Here is a 24,048-nt window from a genome sequence, read left to right as displayed (position 1 = left end):
ATATTTCTTAATATGTTTCAATATTGCTAACCTTAGCCTAGCTACCACATTTAAGCTGTCAAAAACTTCCAAAACCCTCCACCCCCCTCTCTAAAACACTAAAACCCCACCACTACTTTTTCCCCACATTTTTTTCTGACCAAACCAAACTCTCTCTTTCTTTCTCTTCTCCATGCACTCTCTTCTCTTCCACTACTTTCATGGCTTCCAGGCTTTATCCTCACCTTTTTAGTCTCATGCTTTTGCTCTCTTTGCTCTTCTTATTGCATCATGGCTGGTTTCACTTTGTTTCCAAGAATACAATTAATACCAACATAATTAACAGTACTACTACTACTACTACTACTACTCACGTCTCTCTCTCTGATCATCACCACACTTTGAGCAACCGGAAAGTTCTATTGGCTTCCAAATTCGACTTCACGCCATTTGTCCACCAACACCGACATCAACGTCATCATCAGCATCACCTTCACAGGCATGTACCTGTGAAGCATGAGCCAGCTGGAACCGAGCTTGACCCTCAGTATGGAGCTGAAAAGCGCCCCGTTCCCACTGGTCCAAACCCATTGCACCATTGAAGGTTTTTCATTTTTTCTTTTTTGGTTTCCATAAGCTTTATTTTGTGTATTCATGTTTATTGTAATCACCCATCAACTTCTTTATTCTTCACCCAAAAATGGGAATTTTAAGAAATCCCACAATGTGTAGTGAAATATTTGTGAAATTAATTACTTGTATGATTCGACCCTTCATTTCAAATTACATATAAAGTCATTATTTATACTCCATTTAATTTGGATCAAATGCATGTATGTTAGTGATGCAGATCATGATTATGTGCATGTTTGTTTTGGTATTATATATTTAATATTTCATGTATAAAAATTTCCAATAATAATTAAACTATATGCAACATGCTTATCATCGTGATTCAATATCCTGAGCAGAAATAAAGGAAATCTCGCTGAATTACATGCTTTATTGGCTGTGAATGCAATAATTAATATTGCATGAAAGCAACTGGAGTGGTTGTGACGGCACGGCATGCCACACGAATCGGAATATGAGCAACAATATTAATTAATTTTTACTATAATATTAATACATAGAAATATTAATATTTTATTATCGAGGTTAATTTGCTATATATGAATCTGCATATATGATAAGAGTTTTGACAATAAAATATATGTATCAAATTTCTTATTTTCTAGACGATGATGGCTGATGCAATGATTACTAGAAAGGGTTGACTTGATACACAATTTTTTGTTTTAGTTTTTGGATTACGATTTGAAGGGGTGACTTTATGAGAGGTTCTGTGCACTCCAACAGTGCTAGAGCTCCACGTAGTGGCATCAAACACATGCCCACGATTAATTGGATATTGTTAAGACTTTAAACTTTTTGGGTAGGATTACTTAAAAAAATAAAAAAAAGGGGTAGGACCCTTTTCAATTTTTTAGCTTAATTAATGATGATCTTCCAATTTTCAACATGGGGGTTAGTATTTGAGAAAAAGGTCTCTCTCATGACTTTGCCTTATTTTGCGGCTAATCTGAAGTTCACACATGATCTAAGCTCGTTGGGGTTTTATTAATTAGGGGACCTGATTAATTATGTGCGATATGAAATTATGATCGGCTTAAAATGTAAACATGTAATTTTCATTTAAATACATATGTTTCAATCCAGATCCAGGAAAATACATATGTTTCAATCATTTTGTTGTGTGAAAAGTAGAAAAGCAGCAATTGTGTTTTGGGTTGTGAATTTGTCCTATAGAGTTAGTGGCAACACCACTAGGTTGTGAATTTCGACAAGGGTAAAAATGGGAGAAAGACTATATAACAAACAGTTTGTATGTGAATTGAAAAGTTCAACCACGTGTCAGCAAGTTTGAACCACAGTCGCTTGTGGATAGCAATTCTCCTTCTTAAAAGAGAGATGTTTCTCTTGTAAGTGTACAATAAAGAAGGATTTATTGATTTAGCAAACCTCATTTATTAAAGTTTTGATTATTATTAACAAGTTATTAATATACCAATAGTACCACCTAGAAGGATCATCACACCATTGTCTATACAATGAAATGTAATAATAAAAGGTGAGGTAAAAAGCACGAGTCAATTTTCAAAATGGGGTTGGCTATTGGCGAAGGATTGAGAATGATGGATTATTGGATTGTGGGTTGTGGCCTGAAAAATATACCTTTAAAATGGATTATTGGATTATTTGAATTATTTTTGGGCTAGGCCCAGTCAGCCGACGAAAAACCATATAACTGGGCGGGAGGGTATTAAATTTGGGCCCAAGTTACTGCACTGGGAGGTTGAGAAAGGTCAAGTGATTCGTATGGACCAATGGCACAGGGTGGGCCGTGTTAATTGCCATACCTAAATTCTAATCACGTCCTTAATCAACTCGGTCAAATCTTCATCATACCTTGATTATCTCCACCAATCTCCATCAACATGCATCATGTCATGTTTACCTTCATTAGAAACTTGATTTTCTCCTTCATTAGTTAATTTTAAGGTTGTTTCTTCCATTTTTTAATAACATGTACTTGTATAAATTCGATCTCCTATTAAAAAAGAGACAGCTAAAAAGATTCTACCACTACCATGCACATAAATACCTTATGCTAGTCAAGTAGCGACAGAATCAGAAGAATTGAGACGGTTTTGCAGCCCCATTTACTCTTTTCCTTTCCATTTATTCTTCTTTCTTTCTTTCTAGATTAGTCAATATTATAATTGCTAGCTACCCATCTCATCAATCGTATATATATGTAAATATTTTAATTGTTCATGTATTCTATTTGCTTTGTCCCAATTTGACTCTTGCATTTGCCATAAGGTAGATAAATAGGAAGGGCATAAACCATTGCAGCTTGTGAAAGATAGAGATACATTTGGTACCAATTTGGTCAGCTGCAACTTCTGTAACATCAACCAAAACTATACTTATCATCTAATTAAATATTCACCTAAATCCCAAGTGGTTATGCCACTTACTTTCAAATGGCCCATTACTATATGATTCATATATGACAGTTGCCCCTTATTGAAAGCTACCTTTTAATTTGAATATTGTGACCCAAGGTGGCATAGTGGTTGTATATCTTGTATAAGAGTTTGGCTCATCTCCTTGTTTTAATTTTCATTAATTTATAATCTTAATAGTCCAAATCCAATTAGTCAATAAGATGAAACTATAATAGTGTAGTTTATATGACCTAATAAACCATCCTAATTCATGATACACTATAAATGGAAGGTAACCTACCACTAGTGCCCCTTAAACTCAAATTGGTTTCAATTGTAAACCATGCTCATGATTCATGATCGATTCTCAATTCACATCAAGTCATCATTATAGAAGTATGGAAATGGGCAGTGAAAGACTGGGTCACAATTTGGTGGGTCCTAAATGAATGAGATACACAAGTTTCCAAGTGGCAACTTGGTCCAACATAAGATGACCTCAGCGCGCACCAGTTTCCCACTTATATATAAAATCAGTTAAAAAGCTAAGACCTGGCATATGTAGTCTATCTCTTATAGTCTTATTCATCTTGTTGCAGACGTACTTCACAGAAACTAGTTGCGGGTTGACTCAACCACCACTTCTCTAATTACATTCCAATGCTCCAAGCAGTAAGGTCCTCATTCTACACTGGACCAATCACAACCCTACAGGTGGAAGTTTCTTTGCCAGTTAATTGCCTAGTTGGAAGCCTAATTAATCGTCCACTATGATTATATATTACACAACTAAAATGCCGCACTTTGATTTGGCTTTTTGACTCTAGTAGGAGATAATAAGATATATTTATCAATAATGTTATGTTCATTAAATTTAGAGATAATCAGGTTTGGATTCTTTAGAAAAATAGTTTTTAGATGAAGCCTGAGAGTGTTTTAAAATTTATAAGAAAATCTTTTTAATTTATAATAAAGTTCTTCCCCGATTTGAAGAATATTTCTCTCGATTTAAAATGTATTTTTCCTTCTAGGATATAGAATAGGCTTTGTAGAGACTGCCGTTCAAAATTTCAGAGTTAAAACTTAATAGAAAGCCGTCAAAAATAAAAATAAAATGACTTAATTAAAAATCCTAAATCACTACCGGTTTTAGTCTAAAAAAAACTTATAAAATGGACTGAAATCTAAGTCTCCCTTAAATTTATACGTGTTTAATTGACTGTTATCTTCGTATTATTAATCATGCCTTAATTTTTTTAGTGATTGATTTTAATTTTTGGTCGAACCATTGATTGATTATCTTGATTGATAAATCATTGATTATGCCTTCTAGTTTCTCTTTGTTAAATTTTTTATAGTATGATCTTTTTATATAAATATCGAGTTTTACTTTCTATGTAATTCTTCTTCTGTTAGATAAAATGTTTTTTAAAAATAAATAAAGTACAAAATAAACTTAAATTCAAATAAATACAAAATACAAAATTATTGATTGGCTTTGTAAGGATGATCAAGATAGGCATCATCATCCATACAATCATAATTAAGGTTTATTTAGAAAGTTTGATTAAAAAAAAAGGTTTTATTAAGAAAGAAATTTTTTGTTTTTGCTAAGAAACCAATTAAGAAAAGTTGGTAAATTTGTTTTTAACCGTTTAGGAAATCACAAAAAGGATGAGATTTAATTTCGTCTTCATTCCCAATTGAAATTAAGTAAGCAATCTGACAAATATGATTAGAATCACAATTCCAAATACAAGGCAATTTTTGTAGAATTTCCTTAGATCGAAGATAGATCGAGTTTTCAACCAAAATTCTCGAGCTAGTCTTCTACTGATCAATTTTTAGATCCAAATCCTTGTAAAAAGTTTTGATTTTATAAGGTGGTGAATTCAATTAGTGTTGTTATGACCATAATATGATGTCCATCAAACCCTCAATGCTCACGCAGCACCCTATCATCTCTCTCTTGAGTCTCATAGTTGTACAATACCAACATTTTAGTGCAGCTGTGTAGGTCAACCCGAAAGCCACCAGTCCAGTCCACCCTTCACTCCTACAAAAAAAGGCCACCGGCTATAACCGGTCACCGAAACCCATTCTTCAATCTTCAGCTATATATTCGTCTCTCAGTCAGCCCAATAAAGCCCATATATTCCAAACACCTCCCCAGTCCCCGCCAATTTTCTTTTCCGCAAACATGGTCCGGCGACTCCGTACGAGCAAAGAAACCAACTCGGACTGTCCGATAGGGCTAACATCGAAAGCTCGCTTGCTGGCCTCCGTCTCGACTCTCATGGACTTAGCCAGCCGCGTCTCGAAGAAGCTGAAGCCCAAGCCGTCAGTCGAGCCGAATAAGGCGCCGTTGAGCAAGCCGAAGCAGCTGATGACGACCATAAGCAATAAGGCAATCAAGTTCTTGCACGGGAAAAAGATCGGCGATCGATCGGCAAATAAGCACGAGGAGGACGAGGAGGAGGAGGAGTGGGGGGACGGCGGGGTCTGGCAACGGTCGATCCTGATGGGGGACAAGTGTGCGCCGCTGGAGTTTTCGGGCGCAATTTATTATGATAGTAACGGGAAGCAGCTGAACGGAGCTCCTCCGCGGTCCCCACGTGCGAGCCCCTTGCCTGGGTACCTTGAGAGGGCAAATAAGAAGATTTGAGGCACGTGCGAATTCGATTTTTCATTGCCTGGGTACCCGGTATTGTCGTCTATGGCTTCGTGATGTTGTTTTGTGTTTTCCTTGTAGTTTCACAACTGCTGTGATGTGTCAAATGTCATCATGTATGGAAAGGTGTGTGTACATATAGAGAACAAAGACTTTTGAATTTTCAACATTGAAATTTTGAGTGAATTTAATAAATCATGGCCTAGTAATTTTTTCTGTCTAGTATATGGTCGTATGCATTTCTTAATATAATTTTAAAATGTTAACAATTTCATAACGTAAGGTGTCAGATTAATTCTCTAATATTAGAACATTAATTGATTTTGCTCCACTAACAGTGCATAGGTCTCAAAATCCAAAATGCATGGAGGAGATGACACCCCAGAAAGCCAAGTAATGGTATCCGGACTATCTCATCTACATAAATGGGTCTCATACTCTCACCTCCCACCTCTATTACTATTAGAGATATGACTCAATTAAGATAAAATTGTGACCTCATAATGCATAACCTTTGCACAGATGCAGAATAAGGAAATACCGAAATACTGATATTATATTTGTATGACAATGATTTTATAATTACTTTATACTTCAAACCTGAAGTCTGTAGAAGAGGTCATCTTGTTTTCCTTTGTAATGGGTTTTTTTGTGAAATGAAATGTTCTTTGGCCAAAAAAAAAAAAAAAAAAAAGAAGTCTGTAGAAGAGGTCAAATACAATGAAATGCATGTCAAGGGGCAACACGATTCGCAGAGTGAGTTGTTTTAACAATATCATGTTTATCCCCATTTCATAGACTGAAAAATTGCTTTCTATTTATATTTCAATGTTTAGTTTATGGCATGGATTAATAGAATCAAATTTGGTTTACAAAACACAAAACAAGAAGCAAAAATGTTGAAACATTTCAAAACCATATTCGGATGTGGTTTTTGAGACATCGACTAATTTTTTGCCAACAAAAAATGACCATCGATAACTGCATAAGTAGTGAGTGTGAGTATTATTCGTCTTATCATTCTGTTTGAAATGGCGTATTACACTCGCAATTTCGACAACAAAGCAACCTAACTCATGGCTCACAAAACTCAGAAAAGAAAAACCGAAACAAAGCCATTCTTGCCATTAATTTGGCCATGGTTACAAGCAGAGAAGTCACTCTGGCTCATAAATGAAATTCCTAATTTACAAAACACAAAACAAGAAACAAAAATGCCGAAACCTTCTAAAAACATTTTCGGACGAGGTTTTGAGGCATTGAATGATGTTTTTTGGCAAAAAATGACCCTTGATCATTGCTTTAGCAACTCAATTACTGATTTTTGGCCGAGTATTGGAAAGACAGACAATAGTCACTACTAAAGCTGTAATTGATGGTCATGTTTGGCCAAAAAACATTATCCGGTGCCTTAAACTGCATCCCAAGTCGTACTCATGAGTATCCCAAGTCTAATCTTAGGCTTCTCAAGTTGTCATTAACTTGATGACAATTGCAATAAGAGACGTGGTTATGGCCCATAGATGTACTAGGAAGCATAAATGGAAATCCTAATTTACAAAACAAAAAACAAAAAATATAAATACCGAAACTTTTCAAAAACTTATTTGAACGCGAATAACAGCACAAATGACAACTTAGGATGTCTAAGATACGACTTCAAATACCCTAAACTTGGAATGCTCCAAGATATACATCATCATCCATACAAACATATTTTTTTATTTATTTTTAATCCAAACAATCATGCTTAATATTTATTAAGAAAGTTTGATAATAAAAAAAAAGGTTTATTAAGAAAGAAAGTTTTTCTTTTTGCTAACCGTACCTTTAGGAAATTCCAATAATTATGGGATTTTATTCCCTCCTCATTCCCAATTCAAGATTTATAAATAACGCAATTTTTGTATATAACCAAAAAAAAAAAAAAAACAAAGCAATTTCCTTCGTGAGAAGATAGAGTTTTCAACCAAAATTATCGAATTTTCTTGTTATAATAAAACCTCTTCTCCAATGTTCTCCTATATATACACCTCTCACAGTCTCACTCTCCCCAATAAAATCCACATTCTCATTTCAAACCCCTCCCCGCCATTTTTCATCTCCTCAAGCACAGAAAAAAAAAAAAAACCAATCAAACATGGTCAGGCGACTCCGTACGAGCAAAGAACCCAACTCCGACCGTCCAATGCAGCCGAAATCGAAAGCGCGCTTGCTCGCTCCGGTGTCGTCTCTGATGGACTTAGCCAACCGAGTCTCGAAGAAGCTGAAGTCCAAGCCACCGCCGAGTAACTCGTCCTCAAAAGTGGCGGCGCCGAACAAGTCGCCGCTGAGGAAGCCGAAGCAGCTGATGACGAGCATAGGCAACAGGGCTGTCAAGTTCTGGCACGGGAAAAAGATCGGCGAGGAATCGGCGAGTAGGCGCGAGGAGGAGGAGTGCGACTGGGGGGAAGGCGGGGTCTGGCAACGGTCGATTCTGATGGGGGACAAGTGTACGCCGCTGGAGTTCTCGGGCGCGATTTATTACGATTGTAAGGGGAACCTTTTGAACGAACCCCCTCAGCGGTCCCCACGTCCGAGCCTCTCTGATTCCGTCATCTCCGGGTGATATATTTTAGGGACTAGAGTGAGTGTGACCACTGTTTTGCCATTGGAATTAGCTAGTTCATCCAAACTCTGCTATATAGAGAGTAGGATGATATTTTGGATGAATTTAATAAATTATGGCCTATTGTTTTTCTTAAATTTCATGCTGAAATATGGCCCTACGTGTGCATTTTTGGTATTCACAGTTTGATAATATAATGTGTCCGTTCTTTAATATTAAAACAAAACATTAATCGTTTTTGGTCCACGTACTTAATTCCAATCCCCTGCGATTTTGGTCCAATTATCTAACAGTACGTGCATAGGCCCCGGTCAAATTCGAAAATGCATGCATGGATGACGAGATGACACCCCAAAAAAGCCAATTCTCCTAGCATCAGTACTGAGATATGGACATGCATATTATAACACTTTTACGCCACAATCTAACTTCAAAATCGAAAAAATAATGTTGTGGCCTCAGAATACATTATTCTTGGTATAGAGCTAGGCAGAAGTAGGAAGTACCGAAATACTTATATTATACTATGAAATGTGCTCATCGGGGAACAAGATTTGCAGAATGAGTTGTTTTAAGAATATCATGTTTATGCCCATTTCAAACTGAAGAATTATTTTTTACTCGTATTTCAAATGTTTAGTTTATGTATTACTATAAATTAAAATTGGTTTAATTTTCTAATAATATTCTTACCTAATTTATGTAAAAAAATGCAAGGCAAAAGTACGTATTCCCATTAATGTTTTGGTCATAAATGTTAATTCCCATTATTCGTCAATCATCTCCATCCCCACTCAGCTCCACCAACCTCCTCCATCACAATCCATCATGCCTTGATCACCTCCATTAACAACTTAATTTACTCCTTAATTACTGTTATGTTATTTTCTTTAATTAAATTCGGTTCTTTGCACCCTATGAAATACACACAAGAATAGATATATTTTTTCATCATTTGGAATAACTAGAAAAAAAACTCACAATAAATTTTTGTCCATAACAAACCCAAGGACTCAAATTTTCTCCCTACATAGGTATTGTATTCATGTACAAAAAGTAAAACATTGTTTTGGAACCACAAAAAAAAGACCCAAGTTTTCTAGAAAATCTTATCATTTGAAGTCAGCATTAATTGTTTTGCTGAATGCTTCAAACTTGATTATGAGCTGCATATTCTTCATGCAAGAACGGGGATTTAGTCAATGTTCATAGAAAATCATGCTTTTATTGAATTTTGATTTTTTTCTTTGTCGAATTGATTATTGATTATTATGGAATAAATGAAGTTTTAGATTTTTTAAAGCAAAATGTAATAATTACCTTCTAAGTCTCGATTGGTCTTCTCTTGACTTTTATTGATTTTCCGTATCAATAATGCTAGTTGTCCCACATTTTTTTTCCCACATTTGTATCCCACCTGATGTGTCATTATTTTACTGGATATGTATTTTTTTTTTCTTTTTTAGGTTTTATTTTTTAATTTGTAGTGTCCAATGTATGAATGCCATGTAAGATGGTATGAAATTGTGGTATAAAAATGTGGTAAGTGTAGCATTACTGTTTCCGTATTTAATGATATACATATGACGGTATACATCAACGGCTAAATCATTGCTCTTGACTCGCGAGGTCAACTGAGAGTAAATTTCGGGCACATTATTGAAACAATTATAATTCAAAGTATTTAATGAATATACTTTTTTTAGGGACAAATTTTCTTAATCATTTGCGTTTAATATGAATTACAACATATTTAGACCAAAAAATTATCATTTGCGAGTTTCATTTTTAATTTTTTGGTGTTTTGATTTTTTTTCCAACTCTAAATAGAAAAAAAGGAAAATCATGAATTCCTTTAGTAAAAAAATAAAATAGATGGGCAAATATTAACATTTAGTACTCCATCCACAGGCCAAGCCCAGATTCCACCACCAAAACTCTTCACAATAAAAAAGAGAAACAGCCCAAACCATGCAATCATATAAAGCCTTTAAATTTGGAGCCCAAAAAGAAAAAGAAAAGAAAAAGGCTAAAAAAAAAAAAACGCGCGAAATACTAGAGAGAGTCCAGCATAAAACGTAAGAAAAAAACCCGGTCCAACATATCAGCCGGCTTAACAGTAAACCGGATCGGTCAACAATCCTGTTTAAGCTCCAGGAGCTGCATCCTTCACCTTACTCTGCAAATACCCACCATACTCTCTTGCATAATCCTTCACATGGCTCGCCGTATCGTAAATCCGGCTCCGCGCGTAGTCGACCCGATCCGAACCGGGCGGGTGCATCCCCCTGAAGTACCTGTACATCCAAGACAGACCGGCGACGACCGCGGCGCAGAAGCCGCAGATGGAGAGAAAACCGGCGGTGGTTATGAAGAGGACGGTTCCGACCGGGACCCATATGGGGCTCGAGACGACGATGAGTGGCGTGAAGAAGATTAGGCCGAGGACGGTGGCGGTGACCGTTAGGCCGGTGAGGAGGAGCAGAATTCCGCCAGAGACGAGGAGGGTTAAGAAGCCGACGAGCTGGGCTGAGTTGGGTGCGTGGCCTTGGACTCTACGTAGGAATGTCGAGGTTTGATTGCTGTTGTTGGTGTGTCTTGGGGCTCTTTGGGTCTGCGTTTGGGTGTGGACTGAGCTGGGGTGATGATCAGCCATTGTTGAGAGCTCAGAGAGAGAGAGAGAGAGAGAGAGATCAAGTGAGTGAGATAGATAGACAGTGATCGGTTAACTCATTTGGGATTAAAGCAGGGGTGATGGGGTTTGGGAGGACAGGTGTGGGGAGATTTGGATTTGGAGACATGCAAGGGGACACGTGGAGGATGAAGGGAGTTTTGTCACTCCTAGATGAGTGTGGGAGAGACTGACCTTTTCTAGCTAGCTGAGAGATTTTTTTTTTTTTGGGGGGGGGGGGGGGGGGAGAGATTCTGTGTGGTGCAGGAGCAGTGCAGAAAACTGTGGTCTTTGTGATAGCCATATGATGAAGTTAATCGTGGTTGAGGGTTTTAGTGTAAATGTCTTTTTGGGTGTTTTCATTGCTGATTTGGATTAGTAGAGCAATAAGATTTGCTTCAATGGTTTTGACATGGCACATCAATTCACACACATCAATTTTTGCACCCTTTGCTTAATAAAATCTTGTCTTTTGTTGGATGACCAGTGAAAATCAAGTTGCCCCTATTTGTTTGGTGACTTTGATGTACATGTAGCATCATGGTGAACTGAATTATTACCGTAATGACTACTACTTCCATTGTAAACAAGACAGAGAAAAAGGCAACATTGGTGTCATTGTTTTTCTCAGTGGAGTGTAGCTGAATATGTTAGACACGCAACTAAGATGAAGAGGAGGAAAAATAAAGCAGCAACAAGACCCACTTTAACACTGATGTCAACCTTGTTTACCTCATGAGGAAGCACACAAGGCAAAGGCATGCTCGATTTCAACCTCACAGTACCAGCTGCATTAATTTCAGTAAAATTGTTGTCTACTTGAGAATTGTTGCTGTCAATATCTGGTGATTCAGCTTCATGTGTCTCTTTCTCAAATTCATTTGTATGATTTTGGGTTGAATTCATTGTTGAGCTGCAGCCAAAAGTACTCTCAGTCTCACCGCCCATTTGATCCATGTCATCCAATTGGACCAATTCTAATACCCCTTGAGCTAACTTTGACATAGAATATTGAATTGTTGTTGATTTGACTGAATCACTAAATGAGACTCTCCTCCCTCGTGGTAAACTTGGTGGTGTCTTGGAGGGTTTAGTAGAATCCTGCTCCTTTTTAATCCCAGATGGAGAACTCACTTCATTGCCACCTTTTTTTCTTAGTATTGAAGTGTTCACTGGAACCATTGATGCGGAAAATCTGCGGACTAGACCTTTTTTGTTAGAAGAATTTCCTCCAGAGGACCTGTTTGCAAATGAATCTTCATGTGAATCATCTTTGCTTCTTCCCCACCTCTTAATACTACGTATGAAACTAGATTTCTTGCTGGTACTTGTTTGGCTACTTAAAGAACTGTCAATGGTGGTAGTCTCGATTTCGTCGCTCAAAGTAGTGGAGGAGGTCTGAGACGAAGTGCTGTCATAACTGGGATTTGATGTTAATGGTTTGATTTTCTGATCATGTTCATGTTTCAAGGCCTCCCTTGATGGGCTCTTGTTGGCTTGGCTTTCGAATCTCAAGCAAGTGTAGAGCCAACGCTGGTACACAAGTTGTTGGACCATGTCAAATCTGTTTTTCTGCAACCTTTCAACTTGCCTTATGAGGTCCTCATTGGTATACTTCAACCTGCTTATTTCTTCTTCAACCTTGGCAATGGTGTCACTCTGCAAAAAAAACATTTGGTGTATGTGAAAATAACACATTGTTTCAAATAAAGGGCCTCGTATGCTTAAGAAACATGCTGTTTTTTCTAGAGAACATTACAACTCTGTAAACTCACTGATGGTTAAACAAAATTCTTTTGAGAATCCTGTGAAGCACTCAGACATAATTCATATTAAGAAGAATTATATATATATATGTATGTATATATAGGTATATATCTACCTCAGTTGTGTTGGAAAGGGCAGCTATTCTGGCTTGAGCAGAGACCAACTTGACTGCCGATTGCCTCTTTTCTAGCTCTAGCTCTTTGTTTCTCCTCTTCATCTTTAGAACTTCAAACTCAACATTTTCAACAACTTTGAGCTTCTTTTCAAATATGGCATCTCTAACAGAGGCTTCATTTCTGGGAAAGTTGGAAACTTGTTCTTCCACCATCAATAACCTCCCCTTCATGTTGGACTCATTGAAATCCATCTTCTTGTGCATCTCTGCTATAATTTTCTTTGCCATCTCCAGCTGCTTCTTTGCCAAAACACACTGTTTTACATCTTCTTGAAGATTCCTCGTCTCAGCCTGCAAAGAAGTAATGGTGACATTGAGCATTTCAATCTCTGCTGACTTGTCCTCTAGATGCCTTTGCAAGTGAGTCATGTATGATTGCTCTTCTTTTAGACCACATAATTTAAGCAATTTCCTTTCAAGCCTCACTTTCCTCTGCTGCAGCTCCTTTACTGGATTATGTAGGAACTCTATTTCAGTGACACTGTTCAATTGTTTTCTTCTAATAATTTCAGCTGCCTCCTCTTCTTCATCCTTCTGCATGTGAAATCAGTCTGTTTAATTTCTTTACATGTTAACTACTTGTGTATGCATGCGTGCAAGGAAAGAGAGAGAGAGAGAGAGTACTGAAATATAAGGGCCCGTTTGGTATCCTACTCAAATTTTTTTTCAAAAACTAAGATTTTTTTTTTTAATGTGAGTTTTCAAAATCAATTTTTAAAATTTGAAAACGTATTTGGTATGAAATTTGAAAATAATTTTTAAATTTAAAAAATGATGACATCTAAGAAAAAAGGAAGTGTAAAAAAAAATTTGAGAAAAACGATGTTTTATCATTTTTAAAAAAATGCATGTTTTTTAATTTTTTTCTAAAAATTGTTTTTAAAAATGGTCTACCAAACTAAAACTTGTTTTTTTGTTTTTGAAAACAAAAAATAGTTTTTAAATAGAATACCAAACATGCCCTAAGAATTTGTGAGATTCTCTTCCATTTGTCCTTCAATCTGTTGCTGGTGGAAGTTTGAGTCATCATTCTCTTGAGTACAAGAAAGCATTATCAATTAGCAAAAGAACCCACATGAATTTAACATATAAGAAAACTGGAGAACACTAAACAAGGCCACTTCCAAAACAGAAACAAGTCCAATCAGGCAATTAGCAACATGAAAAAAAGAAAGAAGAAAAAAAGATAATTTTATTTTTGAACAGGAATAGGTAATGCTACTACTTGCAATAGATTGGCAAAGAATGAAGTACCTGGAGGCTTGATGGTAGTAGCGGAGTTGCTATTTCTGTGTGACACTGCATATGCTGCAATTGTAGCTACAGCCAAAAAGCTTACTTTGATTATCATGTAGGCCTCACAAGTCAGAAAACCTCAGATCCCCACTTGGGACATGGCCTCAGAAACTGTGAAATTCCCTCTGCTGCTCCACCATCAAAATACTCTATAACAAACATATCACAACTGGTGAAGATCATCAGCATGTTGTGGTTGATCTTATCCCAGTACAATGGCATTTAATGCTATTGGAAGGGCATGCTATCAGTGAGTGAGATTTTTTCTTCCTTCGTATTCTCTTTTGGGTGGGGATGGGGACAGAGAATGTGAAGCTCGAACCCCTTATTAGCATATATAAGAATACACGCACCTTTTTTTTTTGGCCATTCACAAATTAAATTGGTTCGTCCCATTCTGTTTAGCATGCACCAAAGACAAGCAGGATATTTTGGTATTCCCATGGATTAGTATGCGATGATGACTCAAAAGGGTCATTAGCCTTGGTGGTCCATATATAATTATAGGGGTCCTAATGATAAGAGGTTGAAAGGGCCCCATTGTAGATAAACCAAAAAAAAAAAATATATATATATCTATATTAATATTTTGTCAAGATTTTAGCTAAAATTTATAAACTTGGATGTGTAAGCAACTGTGGTAACACACCTATTATGATGAACCAACACATGACACCTTTGAACCCCATCAATCCAAGTTATTCAATATTGAACTTTTTAATGCCAATTAAAGAAGGGGGATTTTCACCTTATTGTTATAGAATTTTATGCAAGTATGGAGAACTAGGTGCCTAAAATAAACTCAAGAAAAAATGAAGAACAAAAACCGATCTAGTTTAGTGTTTTTTTTTTAATCTAATTTCTTTAAATATAATTTGTCTATGTAGTATGTACGTAGATAAAAATATAATTATACAAACAATGAGTAAGTAATTAATATTTATATTAATGTTCATCATTTAAAAAGTATTACAATCAATTAAAAATTTAAAACTGCACTAAATTTCTTTTGGAAAGCAATTGCACAACTTTGCACCCAAAACCAAAACCAAAAGGTTCTAAAATTAAAGAAAAAGAAAAAGAAAAAAAGAAAAAGGAAAATAGCAAAGCTCCGAAAGTCACAAGGAATAGGATTCTCTCTCTCTCTTTATCTGCACTGCTCAAAACCCAAAGCTTTAAACTTGAGCAGGAATACCCTAGTTTCCCTTAGAAAAATCCTCACATAGCATGCAATCCTTCTCCATCTTCGCCAGTAACAAGCTAACGGCAGCTCCTCCTCTGTCCCCTGAAACTTCAATACCCTAGCGACTGACTCTCACGCTCCATGGACGCGCGTCGGGCCTCGCGAACCGTGATCGACCCCAAGGTCCGCCATGTCGGCTTTTTCACCCCCACCGCCGAGGCCGCACCGGGTCGGACCCATTCCGGCCCTCCAATTCCAAGCTCATCTCCTCTCCCCGAATCTCCAGCCAGCAACTCCCTCTCTCCCGTCATGATCCCCCCGTCGCGTCACCTTTCCGATACCGTAGCGATACGTACGGCCGCAGTTCCGGTGCCGGAATCGGCGTTGAGGCGGAAAGACGCCGGAGAGAACGTGCCCGTAGGGAGCTACAACCCGTCGGAGTCTTTGTTAGGGACCTCGCCGGTGGCCTCCTCGCCGTCGAGTAGGGTTGGGGATGCGGGATTGGAGTTCTCCGAGGAGGCCTCGGTCCAATGGTATCGGCCCAGCGGCTCCGGAAAGTTGGCTTCGAGTCTTCCCGGCGGAGGATTCGACTCGGCCACATTGAAAACGCCTCTCCAAGTCCCTGGTACTGCTTGCTTGTACTCACTGAACCTCTTGGGCTCTTATTGTAATTTCGAATATCTGTATGTGTGCATTGCAATACAATTGATTTTGATAAAAGTATGTATTAATTGGGTTGGCAATTTCTTGCAGAAAAGAGTGGAGAGGCGCTTTCAGAAGTGCAGAATGAACTTCCAGCAAGTTCAGAACCCTTGAAATCCAAGACAACAAAAGCTGAAAGACGGGCCTTGCAGGAGGCTCAACGTGCTGCAAAAGCTGCTGCTAGAGGTTTGAAAGTGATCTTTTTACCCCAATAGTTTTGGAAGTGTAGCTGCCACTATTGTTTGATTTATGGGTGTTCTAGACTCTGAAAATCAAATTGTTACAATTGATTTGTGTGAATTTAGATATGTCATATTTTGAAGTTTTTTTTGCTCGAACTCATTTGTATGTGTTATGATTGCTTAATGTTCAATTGCAACTTCCCAGTGGAACTATTGAATTAATTGTTAATTGCACTGTGGGGAATAAGTTATAACTAAAGATTAGATTAAAACAAGCCTAACCATATGTTAGCTATGAATTACTTATCTGTTTCTTATCTTTTTCATTTTGGATTCTGTCTCTGAGTGTTTAAAATTCCCATTAATACCATATATTAACTGTTTTATGTTTCTCCTCCATATTGTTAAATTATAGGTGAGGGAAAAAAATCCACTACTGTATCTGGGGGTGGGGCTCCTGGTAAGCCTATAAAACAGCCTTTGCAAAAGAAAGATGCTCCTCCTGTTGTGCCTTCGGTGGCTGCCTCTGAGAAGAAGGGGGGTGATCGACCACCAGAAAAAGAAAGGAAGAAAGATGTTCCTCCTCCACGTATGCAGTTTGATGATAAGAGCCGAGTGGAGAAGGCAAAAAGGCGTGCAGTGGTCAATCAAACCGAAGCTAAAAACAGAGTTGAATTGTTCCGGCATTTGCCTCAATATGAACATGGAACTCAGCTTCCTGATCTCGAGTCGAAGTTTTTTCAACTTGATCCAATGCATCCTGCCATTTATAAGGTACTTCTTTTAGGAAACTAGTTTCATCGTTGGTGCTTATTTGGTCAGGATTTTGATTGCAAATATCAAATGAGTAATTCAAAACATGAATATTAAATTTCTGTTTATGTCAAACCTTTTCAAATAAAGTCAGAATGGACATAACATATTATGTGCTAGACTTTGGCACAAACTAGGATTATTACGTACTAGACATTGGACATGAAACAAAGGCATGCTTCTATCCTGTAGGACTCATGTGATGACAGAAATTATTTTCACTGTGTTGCTAAGTTGCTGGCACTCAAATTTATACCAAGTGAATATACATAAGTAAGCTCCTACATATATTCTTTGAATATATTTAGCGTCATTTTTTTTTGAAAAAAAAAACAGGTTTCTCAAAGCTTTCATTACATGCTCTTTTTTTTTTTTGCATGTTGCCTCAGTGCACACACTGCTTTCAAGGTGTTTTATACATTTACGAACAATGTTGTAGACATTTAGAGGGATTTCAGTGTTCTAGAAGTGAACAGTTGAAAAGTTGTAAGTTAGTAGCAAAGATGTACATGTTTTGGCATTTTTTCTCCTCTGTTGGCATGTCAAATGTATGTATGCAGTCCACTGTTTGTACACAGGCTGCGTCATGCATATCTTGTTTCAAGAAGCTAATTTCAGAACATTTTGTTCTGTTGCCAACCTCTGCCCATTTGTGTCCATCTATATCTATTTTTTGTTTCTTTTTTATCTTCTGTTTAGATTGCTAAAATTTTGTATTGAATGCATGAAAGATAAAAAGAACAGATGAATGCTTTATTGTAAATCATCATCTGTATACAACATCTGCATGGCTAATAATGTATATAAATATGGATATTTGTCAGGTCGGACTGCAATATTTGGCTGGGGATATCTCTGGAGGTAATGCTCGATGTATCGCAATGCTTCATGCGTTTCAGGAAGCCATTAGAGACTACTCCACACCGCCCGAGAAAACTCTTGTCAGAGATTTAACGGCAAAGATCGGTAGTTATGTCTCATTTTTTATTGAATGCAGGCCACTATCTATTAGCATGGGAAATGCAATTAGGTTTCTAAAGAGTCGTATTGCTAAATTGCCGTTAAGTCTTTCTGAGTCTGAAGCAAAATCCACACTTTGTTCAGAGATTGACCGTTTTATAAATGAGAAGATAATACTTGCTGATAAGGTGATAGTTAGGCATGCTGCTACAAAGGTTAGGGATGGGGATGTTCTTCTCACATATGGATCATCATGTGTTGTTGAGATGATTCTGTTATATGCCCATGAACATGGGAAACAATTCCGTGTTGTGGTAGTAGACTCGCGTCCAAAGCTTGAAGGCCAAGCATTACTTCGCAGGCTGGTGGCAAAGGGCTTGAGTTGTACATATACTCATATAAATGCCTTGTCTTATATCATGCATGAAGTAACACGAGTGTTTTTGGGAGCTGCCTCGGTGTTATCTAATGGAACCGTGTATTCAAGAGTTGGAACTGCATGTGTTGCTATGGTTGCTCATGCATTTTGTGTTCCAGTCTTAATCTGCTGTGAAGCTTATAAATTTCATGAAAGGGTACAGCTTGATTCAATTTGCTCTAATGAACTAGGTATGTTTGTTCTTGTGGCTGTGAGCTTGTGCTTGATTTTGCTTTCTTACTTACATAGCCTCTCCTTTTTTTCCCTGAAAAAATTATAGATTGCATCTTCATATTTCTTGCAGGTGATCCACATGCTATCGCAAAGGTTTCTGGAAGAACTGATGTAAATTATCTGGATAATTGGGCAAATAAGGAAAATTTGCAACTTTTGAATTTAATGTAAGCTTTCATATGGTCCAATATAAAGAACACAAAATTGTTAACATTGTATAGAATGATTCTGAGTACACTTCTTGCTGTGTAACAGGTATGATGCTACTCCATCAGATTATATATCTATGATTATCACAGATTACGGCATGGTAAGTCAAATTATGCTTCTACTTGGAAGCATGAAAGGGAATATCAGTTATTCTTCCTTTGTAATCTCTCCTTTTTTTTCTGGTTTTGTAATCTTCTTTGGTTTTTGCTTTTGTTTTCATAAGTAGCTAAACCATCTATGGTTTGGCATATGATATAGACAATTATCTGTTTTTAGAAGTGATGGTTTCACCTATCATGTGCCAAATGCATGCATCTAGAATTTCATTTTTCAAAAGTATGCCCACTCTTGGGTGGTAAATTTGTGGTAGTGTTCTGGATGCTTAATGATTTTCTTCATTACTAGTTCTGACAATTTTCTTTTTGTTTTTACTGTAGATTCCACCCACAAGTGTGCCGGTCATCGTGCGCGAATATGGGAGAGAGCACATGTGGGTATAGGCATCTTCAAAGTAAACTGACGTTGTTGGACAAACAAAACACTTAACTTGCTCTGTGGAAGGATTCATCTTACAGGCCGGTGGTTGCATTCGTGGGAGAATAAAACTTCATTTTTTAAAACATTTGATTGGTAGCTCCTTGGAAATGAAACTTTAATTTTGTTGTGCAATGTTAAAGACGCAAGGTAGCAGGGGTTTAAATTTTTGTGGTAAATACGACTCAGTGAAGAGTGCATTTTATAGCCTCTCCTGACAGTTGTGGAGGTGCTTTCGCGTAATCGTGTATTTCTTGATTTTTGTTTACAAATTTTCCGCATAAATGTGTTCTTAGTCTTTTTGACCTGAATTGTTGAGATCATTGAATTATAGAGTTATTGCTCACATGTCATTGACTCAGCAAATTCTTTCTGTTTTACTTCTGCCCAGCAGATAGAGGAAAACCAGCAATTGTATTGTATGAACATGAAAAAGAATGAAATCTTAAATTGAGAAACTAAAATACGATTTACAAGAAAATCATAAGATATGTAGAGGACACGAGAAAGGAAAATATGTAGACTATAGTTCAAGCTAGCTAAAGAATAAAAGTATGTTGTCATGTTAAAAGGAGCTTATTTACTGTTGTATACGCTCATTTATATATATGAGCAAAGAGAAGGACTTACCTGCAACTTGGTTTTACCGGGTGTTATCCTCTCCCCCCCTTTTCTCTCTCTATTTCTCTCTCTTTCTCTCTTTCTCTCTTTCTCTCTCTTGTGTGATACCACCTATTCCCTAACACCGGGATAGGTAAGTTATTCTCATGAGGAAATGGTATTCAAGATGTCCAATTTGGGCCTATGCTCTGGGGTCTTTAGAACTTAGAGGAAACAAATGTGTATGAAGTACTGGAGTTGCCTTTATAGTTTATAATATGTGTGCTCTGTTTGTGCTCAATCTCAGTTGTCAGCCTCAATCATATCCAAGAAGAACCACAATACATATTAGTGCTTTCACTTATGTGCTAGGCATACATTGCACTTGGCCAATGGATAAAATGGAAAGGACAATTCGGCTTTGGAATTTTGTTGCATATATGCTTACAAAAACAATGTGGAATTCACTCACTGCATGCAATCTGCATTGTACAAACCATGCACAATATAATTAGAGTAATTATATATTGCGCTGTCAATGATGATGCATCATCATAGTTCATAATCTAGAAAGTATTTTACTGCTATGTTCAAATCATCAGATGACATTCATTGTCTCCTTTGGTTAGCAGATTACAATTTGAACTGTACATCCGAGAATATGAAATTGTGGCCTATTAAGTACAACAAAGCATTTTAAATGCTTAAAATGCCATTTTCCCTCTTTTAAGTGGGATTAGTAGTTGGCATGTCAAGATATGACCTAGATAATCAGAAGCCATTTTCCCCTGCTTAAGGTAATGAATGACAATTTTTTAATTGACCCTCAATGATGTGTTCCTCTCATTGTTTTTGTTTCCTCTCAGAGCCAGCAGTACTATTATCAGCTGTAGCAGCAGCTGTTGCCAATTCCATCAACCGCTCAAAATCTATTTCAGTGGTCTTATACTTCATTTTCATCCCACTTTGGAGCCATGACCTTATACAAAGGAGAGCTTGTGTGCTATCATGTGGCATACAAAATCGCTGCTTATAAATTTCATCACCTTTGGCACAGAACAGTTCTTCGGGTGCCACTGAAATTGCCTGCACAGCCAAGAAATCCCGAGCCATCAGAGAAAGTCGTGGGTAGCGCATACTATTGACCTTCCACCACTCCAGAACATCTGTTCCCATTGGAGCTGGAGACTCTGACAAATATTGAGTGAGTTCATCAGTGGAACTGCTCATGTTTGCCCTTCGTTTCTTTCGTGCAAGTTCCTCTGCAAAAGAGACATTACCTCCCTCTTCTATTTCTTGAGCACTGTATCCACCAGTCATGGATGGGAAATGATTGGTAGAATAATTTCGAATGAAATGGGTTCTTGCTTCCTCGAGAAAATTTTCTGAGTTGAGGCTCTCAGGAAATAGCTCTCCTTTAATTCGAGGATCAAGAATTGCTGTCATGTATATCAATATGTTGCAAACCTGGCTATTGTAATTTCTGACCTTTTTGGCCATGTCTTCAGCAGCATTTTTTAACTCTGGGTAAAGGTGAGAATCTCTGCAAGTAGCAATAGTCTCAGAAATGTGATCCATGAACATAAGAACCATCCCGACAGTGTGCACCTTGTTTGTGCACATGTTGTTTGTGGTTTTGTAGAACGGTTCTAGATATCGATGCACATTACTGACTACATTCTTCTCCGCAGAGCTCAGCAGCATCCTACTGCCTAATGTTTCATACTTCCTGATAACAGCATCCATAGACTTAGAAGCCTGCATAAAAATATATGTCAACTTGGTCACTTATTCATCGCCTAAAGCTGTGGGTTGCGGCAAAGAGAGTCGCAGAAAGAGAGAGAGAGAGAGAGAGAGAGAGAGAGAGAGAGCAGGAACAAAGGGTAACTACACAGCTAATGATCCATTCACAAGAAGCTGCCAACATCAAGTAATTTATTCATATCTTAAAGCAAGTTTTTCAGCACAAGAGCACGTACCTTGCACACAATATCAAGCATCTGATAGTTGCTACTCCACCGTGCTGACGTTTCAAGCGGAAATTTCCAAGTACCTTCCTGGTAAGCTGCAGTGAATTGAGCAAAATCCTCTGAGATCTCTAAGGATGCATTTAAACATATTACGAACTCTCGGATCTTAGATAGGACTGACTTTGTGGTTCTCAATCCGTCATCTATGATCAAGTTCAAAGTATGAGCAGAACAGGGGATATAGCAGAAGGGCCCCACTTTCTGACCAGCCAAGTCCTGCATGGCACTTTGACTGCTATCATGGGTGCAGGATAGTACTCTGTTCTCAATATTGTACAACTTTAGAACCTTCACTAGGGAGTGATAGATCTCAGAAACCCCACAAGGGTAAGGTATGTGACAGATATCAAGCACCATCTTTTGGAATGCCCAGTTCTCGTCAATCCAATGGCATGTGACACTCATATAAGAAATGTTTTCATAGGAAGTCCAAAACTCAAGTGTGATCGAGACCTTTGAAGAAACATGTTCCAAAGATGCTCTTACTACTTCCTGCATACTCCTAAAAACTTCACGAAATATCTTTTTGTAATCCTCACTCGGCCAGAGTTGTATCGATGGATTTAAAAACTTATAAGAATTTGCTAGCCACTTCTCTTCCAAGGTTGAAGGAGGGAATGAAGCTAAAATAAGCCATTTGGCGAGCAACCAATTTAAATGTTCATAATCCACTTGGGAGGCTTTTGCTTGAGGTTGCTGCTTCCTGATTACAGTGATGGGCTGTGGTGTAGAATTGGTGACAACATCGCCTGACTTATCATACCCTGGATGCCGATTACTTAGGTGCCTCCCCAAATTGCCTTGACCAACAAAGGAAGATTAGTAAATACATGATAGGACACAATCTGATAGACTCAACCCCATAAATCCCCATCGAAGAACATTAATTTAAATTACCAGTGGCAGTTGCAATAGAATAGCTTTGTCCACAAAACTTGCACCTTCGACTTTTTCCATCCGGAGCTGTCTCGAAAAACTTGAGATAAACGGATGTCATAGTCTTCTTTCTTGGTTTTGCTGAAGGAACAGTATTTCCCTTTTCTGAGGAGCCCAACCCAATATCTACTGTATCAATGCTTGGAATGAGTCCCATTTCCATCATAGATTTGGGTTCCACATCTAATCCACCATAAAAACAAATGAAAACAATCCCAGTTCATAGCCAATGCGTTATTTAAAGTTTGGATCCCAGTTTATATCGATATATAATTTCCTATCAAAATAAAATATATAGTTAAAACTACTAATTATGATCAAGTCTTGACTAGTAGTTCACCATCAAACAAAATTCAACATTCTCATGAGTCATGACTTAGCAATCCCATAACAACATTTTATACAATATGACTACAACAAAAGCTTGTGAAAGTAGCTTAGCTACCACAAACAGAGCATTATAAGAAGAAAATTTGGGGATTGAAAGCTTGGTGCTAGCTAGTACCTTTGAAAGTTTTAAAAGCGTTAGTTGCACCCCAGTCCATTTTCTTATTTTCTGCTTTGCCACTCACTGTTTTTGTTCCTGACAAAGAAAGCAAAACTGAAATTCAATAAATTGATAAATTTAGGGCTTGTTTGGTGTGAAAGATTGAGTCACAGTGAATTACCTCTGTGTTAACAGCAAGTCAGCAACATGAAACTTGATACGAGAATCAGGGAGAGAGAAAGAGAGAGAGAGGGAAAATAACAGAAATTGGAGGGAATTGGAAAATAACAGAAATTGGATGGAAGTTGGAAGCGGTTCGGCGCGCCGGATCGTGTAGCCGAGCGACCAAAGAAAGAGGGCGAGTTTGTGAGTGCAGAGCCAACGACGACTCAGAGTCGTAGTCGTGTAGATCTAGAAACTAGAAAGGGTAAATTGCATTTTTAGTCCTTATATTTTGACCAAAATTAGTGTTCGTTCCTATGGTTTTAAAATGATCAATTTAACCTTTGTAGTTTTATTTTAGAACAATTTTTAATTTGTCCTTAAATTTGCTTTAAAATGCAACTAAAAGTCTAAAA

General features: G+C 37.4%; 5 protein-coding genes across 5 annotated transcripts; 2 read left to right on the top strand and 3 right to left on the bottom strand.

Annotated features, from left to right (window-relative positions):
- Positions 1 to 5,118: 5,118 nt before the first annotated feature.
- On the top strand, positions 5,119 to 5,880 carry LOC147275163 (uncharacterized). Its single transcript, XM_086227844.1, has one exon. The coding sequence runs from the start codon at positions 5,194 to 5,196 to the stop codon at positions 5,656 to 5,658; it is 465 nt and encodes a 154-aa protein (XP_086083970.1). The 5' UTR covers positions 5,119 to 5,193; the 3' UTR covers positions 5,659 to 5,880.
- A 4,289-nt stretch (positions 5,881 to 10,169) lies between these two features.
- On the bottom strand, positions 10,170 to 11,340 carry LOC147275162 (oleosin G-like). Its single transcript, XM_086228098.1, has one exon. It carries the CDS (start codon positions 10,926 to 10,928, stop codon positions 10,419 to 10,421), a length of 510 nt encoding a protein of 169 aa, XP_086084224.1. The 5' UTR covers positions 10,929 to 11,340; the 3' UTR covers positions 10,170 to 10,418.
- Positions 11,341 to 11,537: 197 nt separating this feature from the next.
- On the bottom strand, positions 11,538 to 14,441 carry LOC147275161 (protein CHUP1, chloroplastic-like). The gene is made up of 3 exons (XM_086228096.1): positions 14,140 to 14,441; positions 12,826 to 13,419; positions 11,538 to 12,602 (listed from the first exon to the last, which is right to left on the bottom strand). The coding sequence occupies exons 1-3, from the start codon at positions 14,188 to 14,190 to the stop codon at positions 11,571 to 11,573; spliced, it is 1,677 nt and encodes a 558-aa protein (XP_086084222.1). The 5' UTR covers positions 14,191 to 14,441; the 3' UTR covers positions 11,538 to 11,570.
- Positions 14,442 to 15,291: 850 nt separating this feature from the next.
- On the top strand, positions 15,292 to 19,783 carry LOC147275160 (NagB/RpiA/CoA transferase-like superfamily protein). The gene is made up of 7 exons (XM_086228003.1): positions 15,292 to 15,989; positions 16,118 to 16,252; positions 16,664 to 17,022; positions 17,886 to 18,630; positions 18,744 to 18,840; positions 18,929 to 18,983; positions 19,321 to 19,783. Exons 1-7 carry the CDS (start codon positions 15,506 to 15,508, stop codon positions 19,381 to 19,383), a joined length of 1,938 nt encoding a protein of 645 aa, XP_086084129.1. The 5' UTR covers positions 15,292 to 15,505; the 3' UTR covers positions 19,384 to 19,783.
- Positions 19,784 to 20,459: 676 nt separating this feature from the next.
- LOC147275159 (BED zinc finger and hAT dimerization domain-containing protein) lies at positions 20,460 to 23,833 on the bottom strand. The gene is made up of 5 exons (XM_086257587.1): positions 23,652 to 23,833; positions 23,489 to 23,566; positions 22,945 to 23,166; positions 21,997 to 22,847; positions 20,460 to 21,775 (listed from the first exon to the last, which is right to left on the bottom strand). The coding sequence occupies exons 2-5, from the start codon at positions 23,526 to 23,528 to the stop codon at positions 20,861 to 20,863; spliced, it is 2,028 nt and encodes a 675-aa protein (XP_086113713.1). The 5' UTR covers positions 23,529 to 23,566; positions 23,652 to 23,833; the 3' UTR covers positions 20,460 to 20,860.
- Between the last annotated feature and the right edge of the window lie 215 nt (positions 23,834 to 24,048).

Source organism: Dryas octopetala, chromosome 9 (assembly GCF_963921425.1).
Source record: "Dryas octopetala chromosome 9, drDryOcto1.1, whole genome shotgun sequence".
Classification (NCBI taxonomy): Eukaryota; Viridiplantae; Streptophyta; class Magnoliopsida; order Rosales; family Rosaceae; genus Dryas; species Dryas octopetala.
Note: the sequence above shows the minus strand (reverse complement) of the source record. Positions and strands in the feature narration are given on the sequence as shown.

Bases quoted from the DNA above. Each gene is read 5' to 3' on its own strand.
- LOC147275163 (XM_086227844.1), top strand. From the start codon at position 5,194: ATGGTCCGGCGACTCCGTACGAGCAAAGAAACCAACTCGGACTGTCCG.
- LOC147275162 (XM_086228098.1), bottom strand. From the start codon at position 10,928: ATGGCTGATCATCACCCCAGCTCAGTCCACACCCAAACGCAGACCCAA.
- LOC147275161 (XM_086228096.1), bottom strand. From the start codon at position 14,190: ATGCAGTGTCACACAGAAATAGCAACTCCGCTACTACCATCAAGCCTC. The intron at 13,420-14,139 runs GTACTTCATTCT...TTTCACATGCAG, and splicing joins TACTACCATCAAGCCTCCAG to AAGGATGAAGAAGAGGAGGC. The intron at 12,603-12,825 runs GTAGATATATAC...TTTTTTTTGCAG, and splicing joins CCCTTTCCAACACAACTGAG to AGTGACACCATTGCCAAGGT.
- LOC147275160 (XM_086228003.1), top strand. From the start codon at position 15,506: ATGGACGCGCGTCGGGCCTCGCGAACCGTGATCGACCCCAAGGTCCGC. The intron at 15,990-16,117 runs GTACTGCTTGCT...AATTTCTTGCAG, and splicing joins AACGCCTCTCCAAGTCCCTG to AAAAGAGTGGAGAGGCGCTT. The intron at 16,253-16,663 runs GTTTGAAAGTGA...GTTAAATTATAG, and splicing joins TGCAAAAGCTGCTGCTAGAG to GTGAGGGAAAAAAATCCACT.
- LOC147275159 (XM_086257587.1), bottom strand. From the start codon at position 23,528: ATGGACTGGGGTGCAACTAACGCTTTTAAAACTTTCAAAG. The intron at 22,848-22,944 runs GTAATTTAAATT...TTGTTGGTCAAG, and splicing joins TTCTATTGCAACTGCCACTG to GCAATTTGGGGAGGCACCTA. The intron at 21,776-21,996 runs GTACGTGCTCTT...ATTTTTATGCAG, and splicing joins TGCTTGATATTGTGTGCAAG to GCTTCTAAGTCTATGGATGC.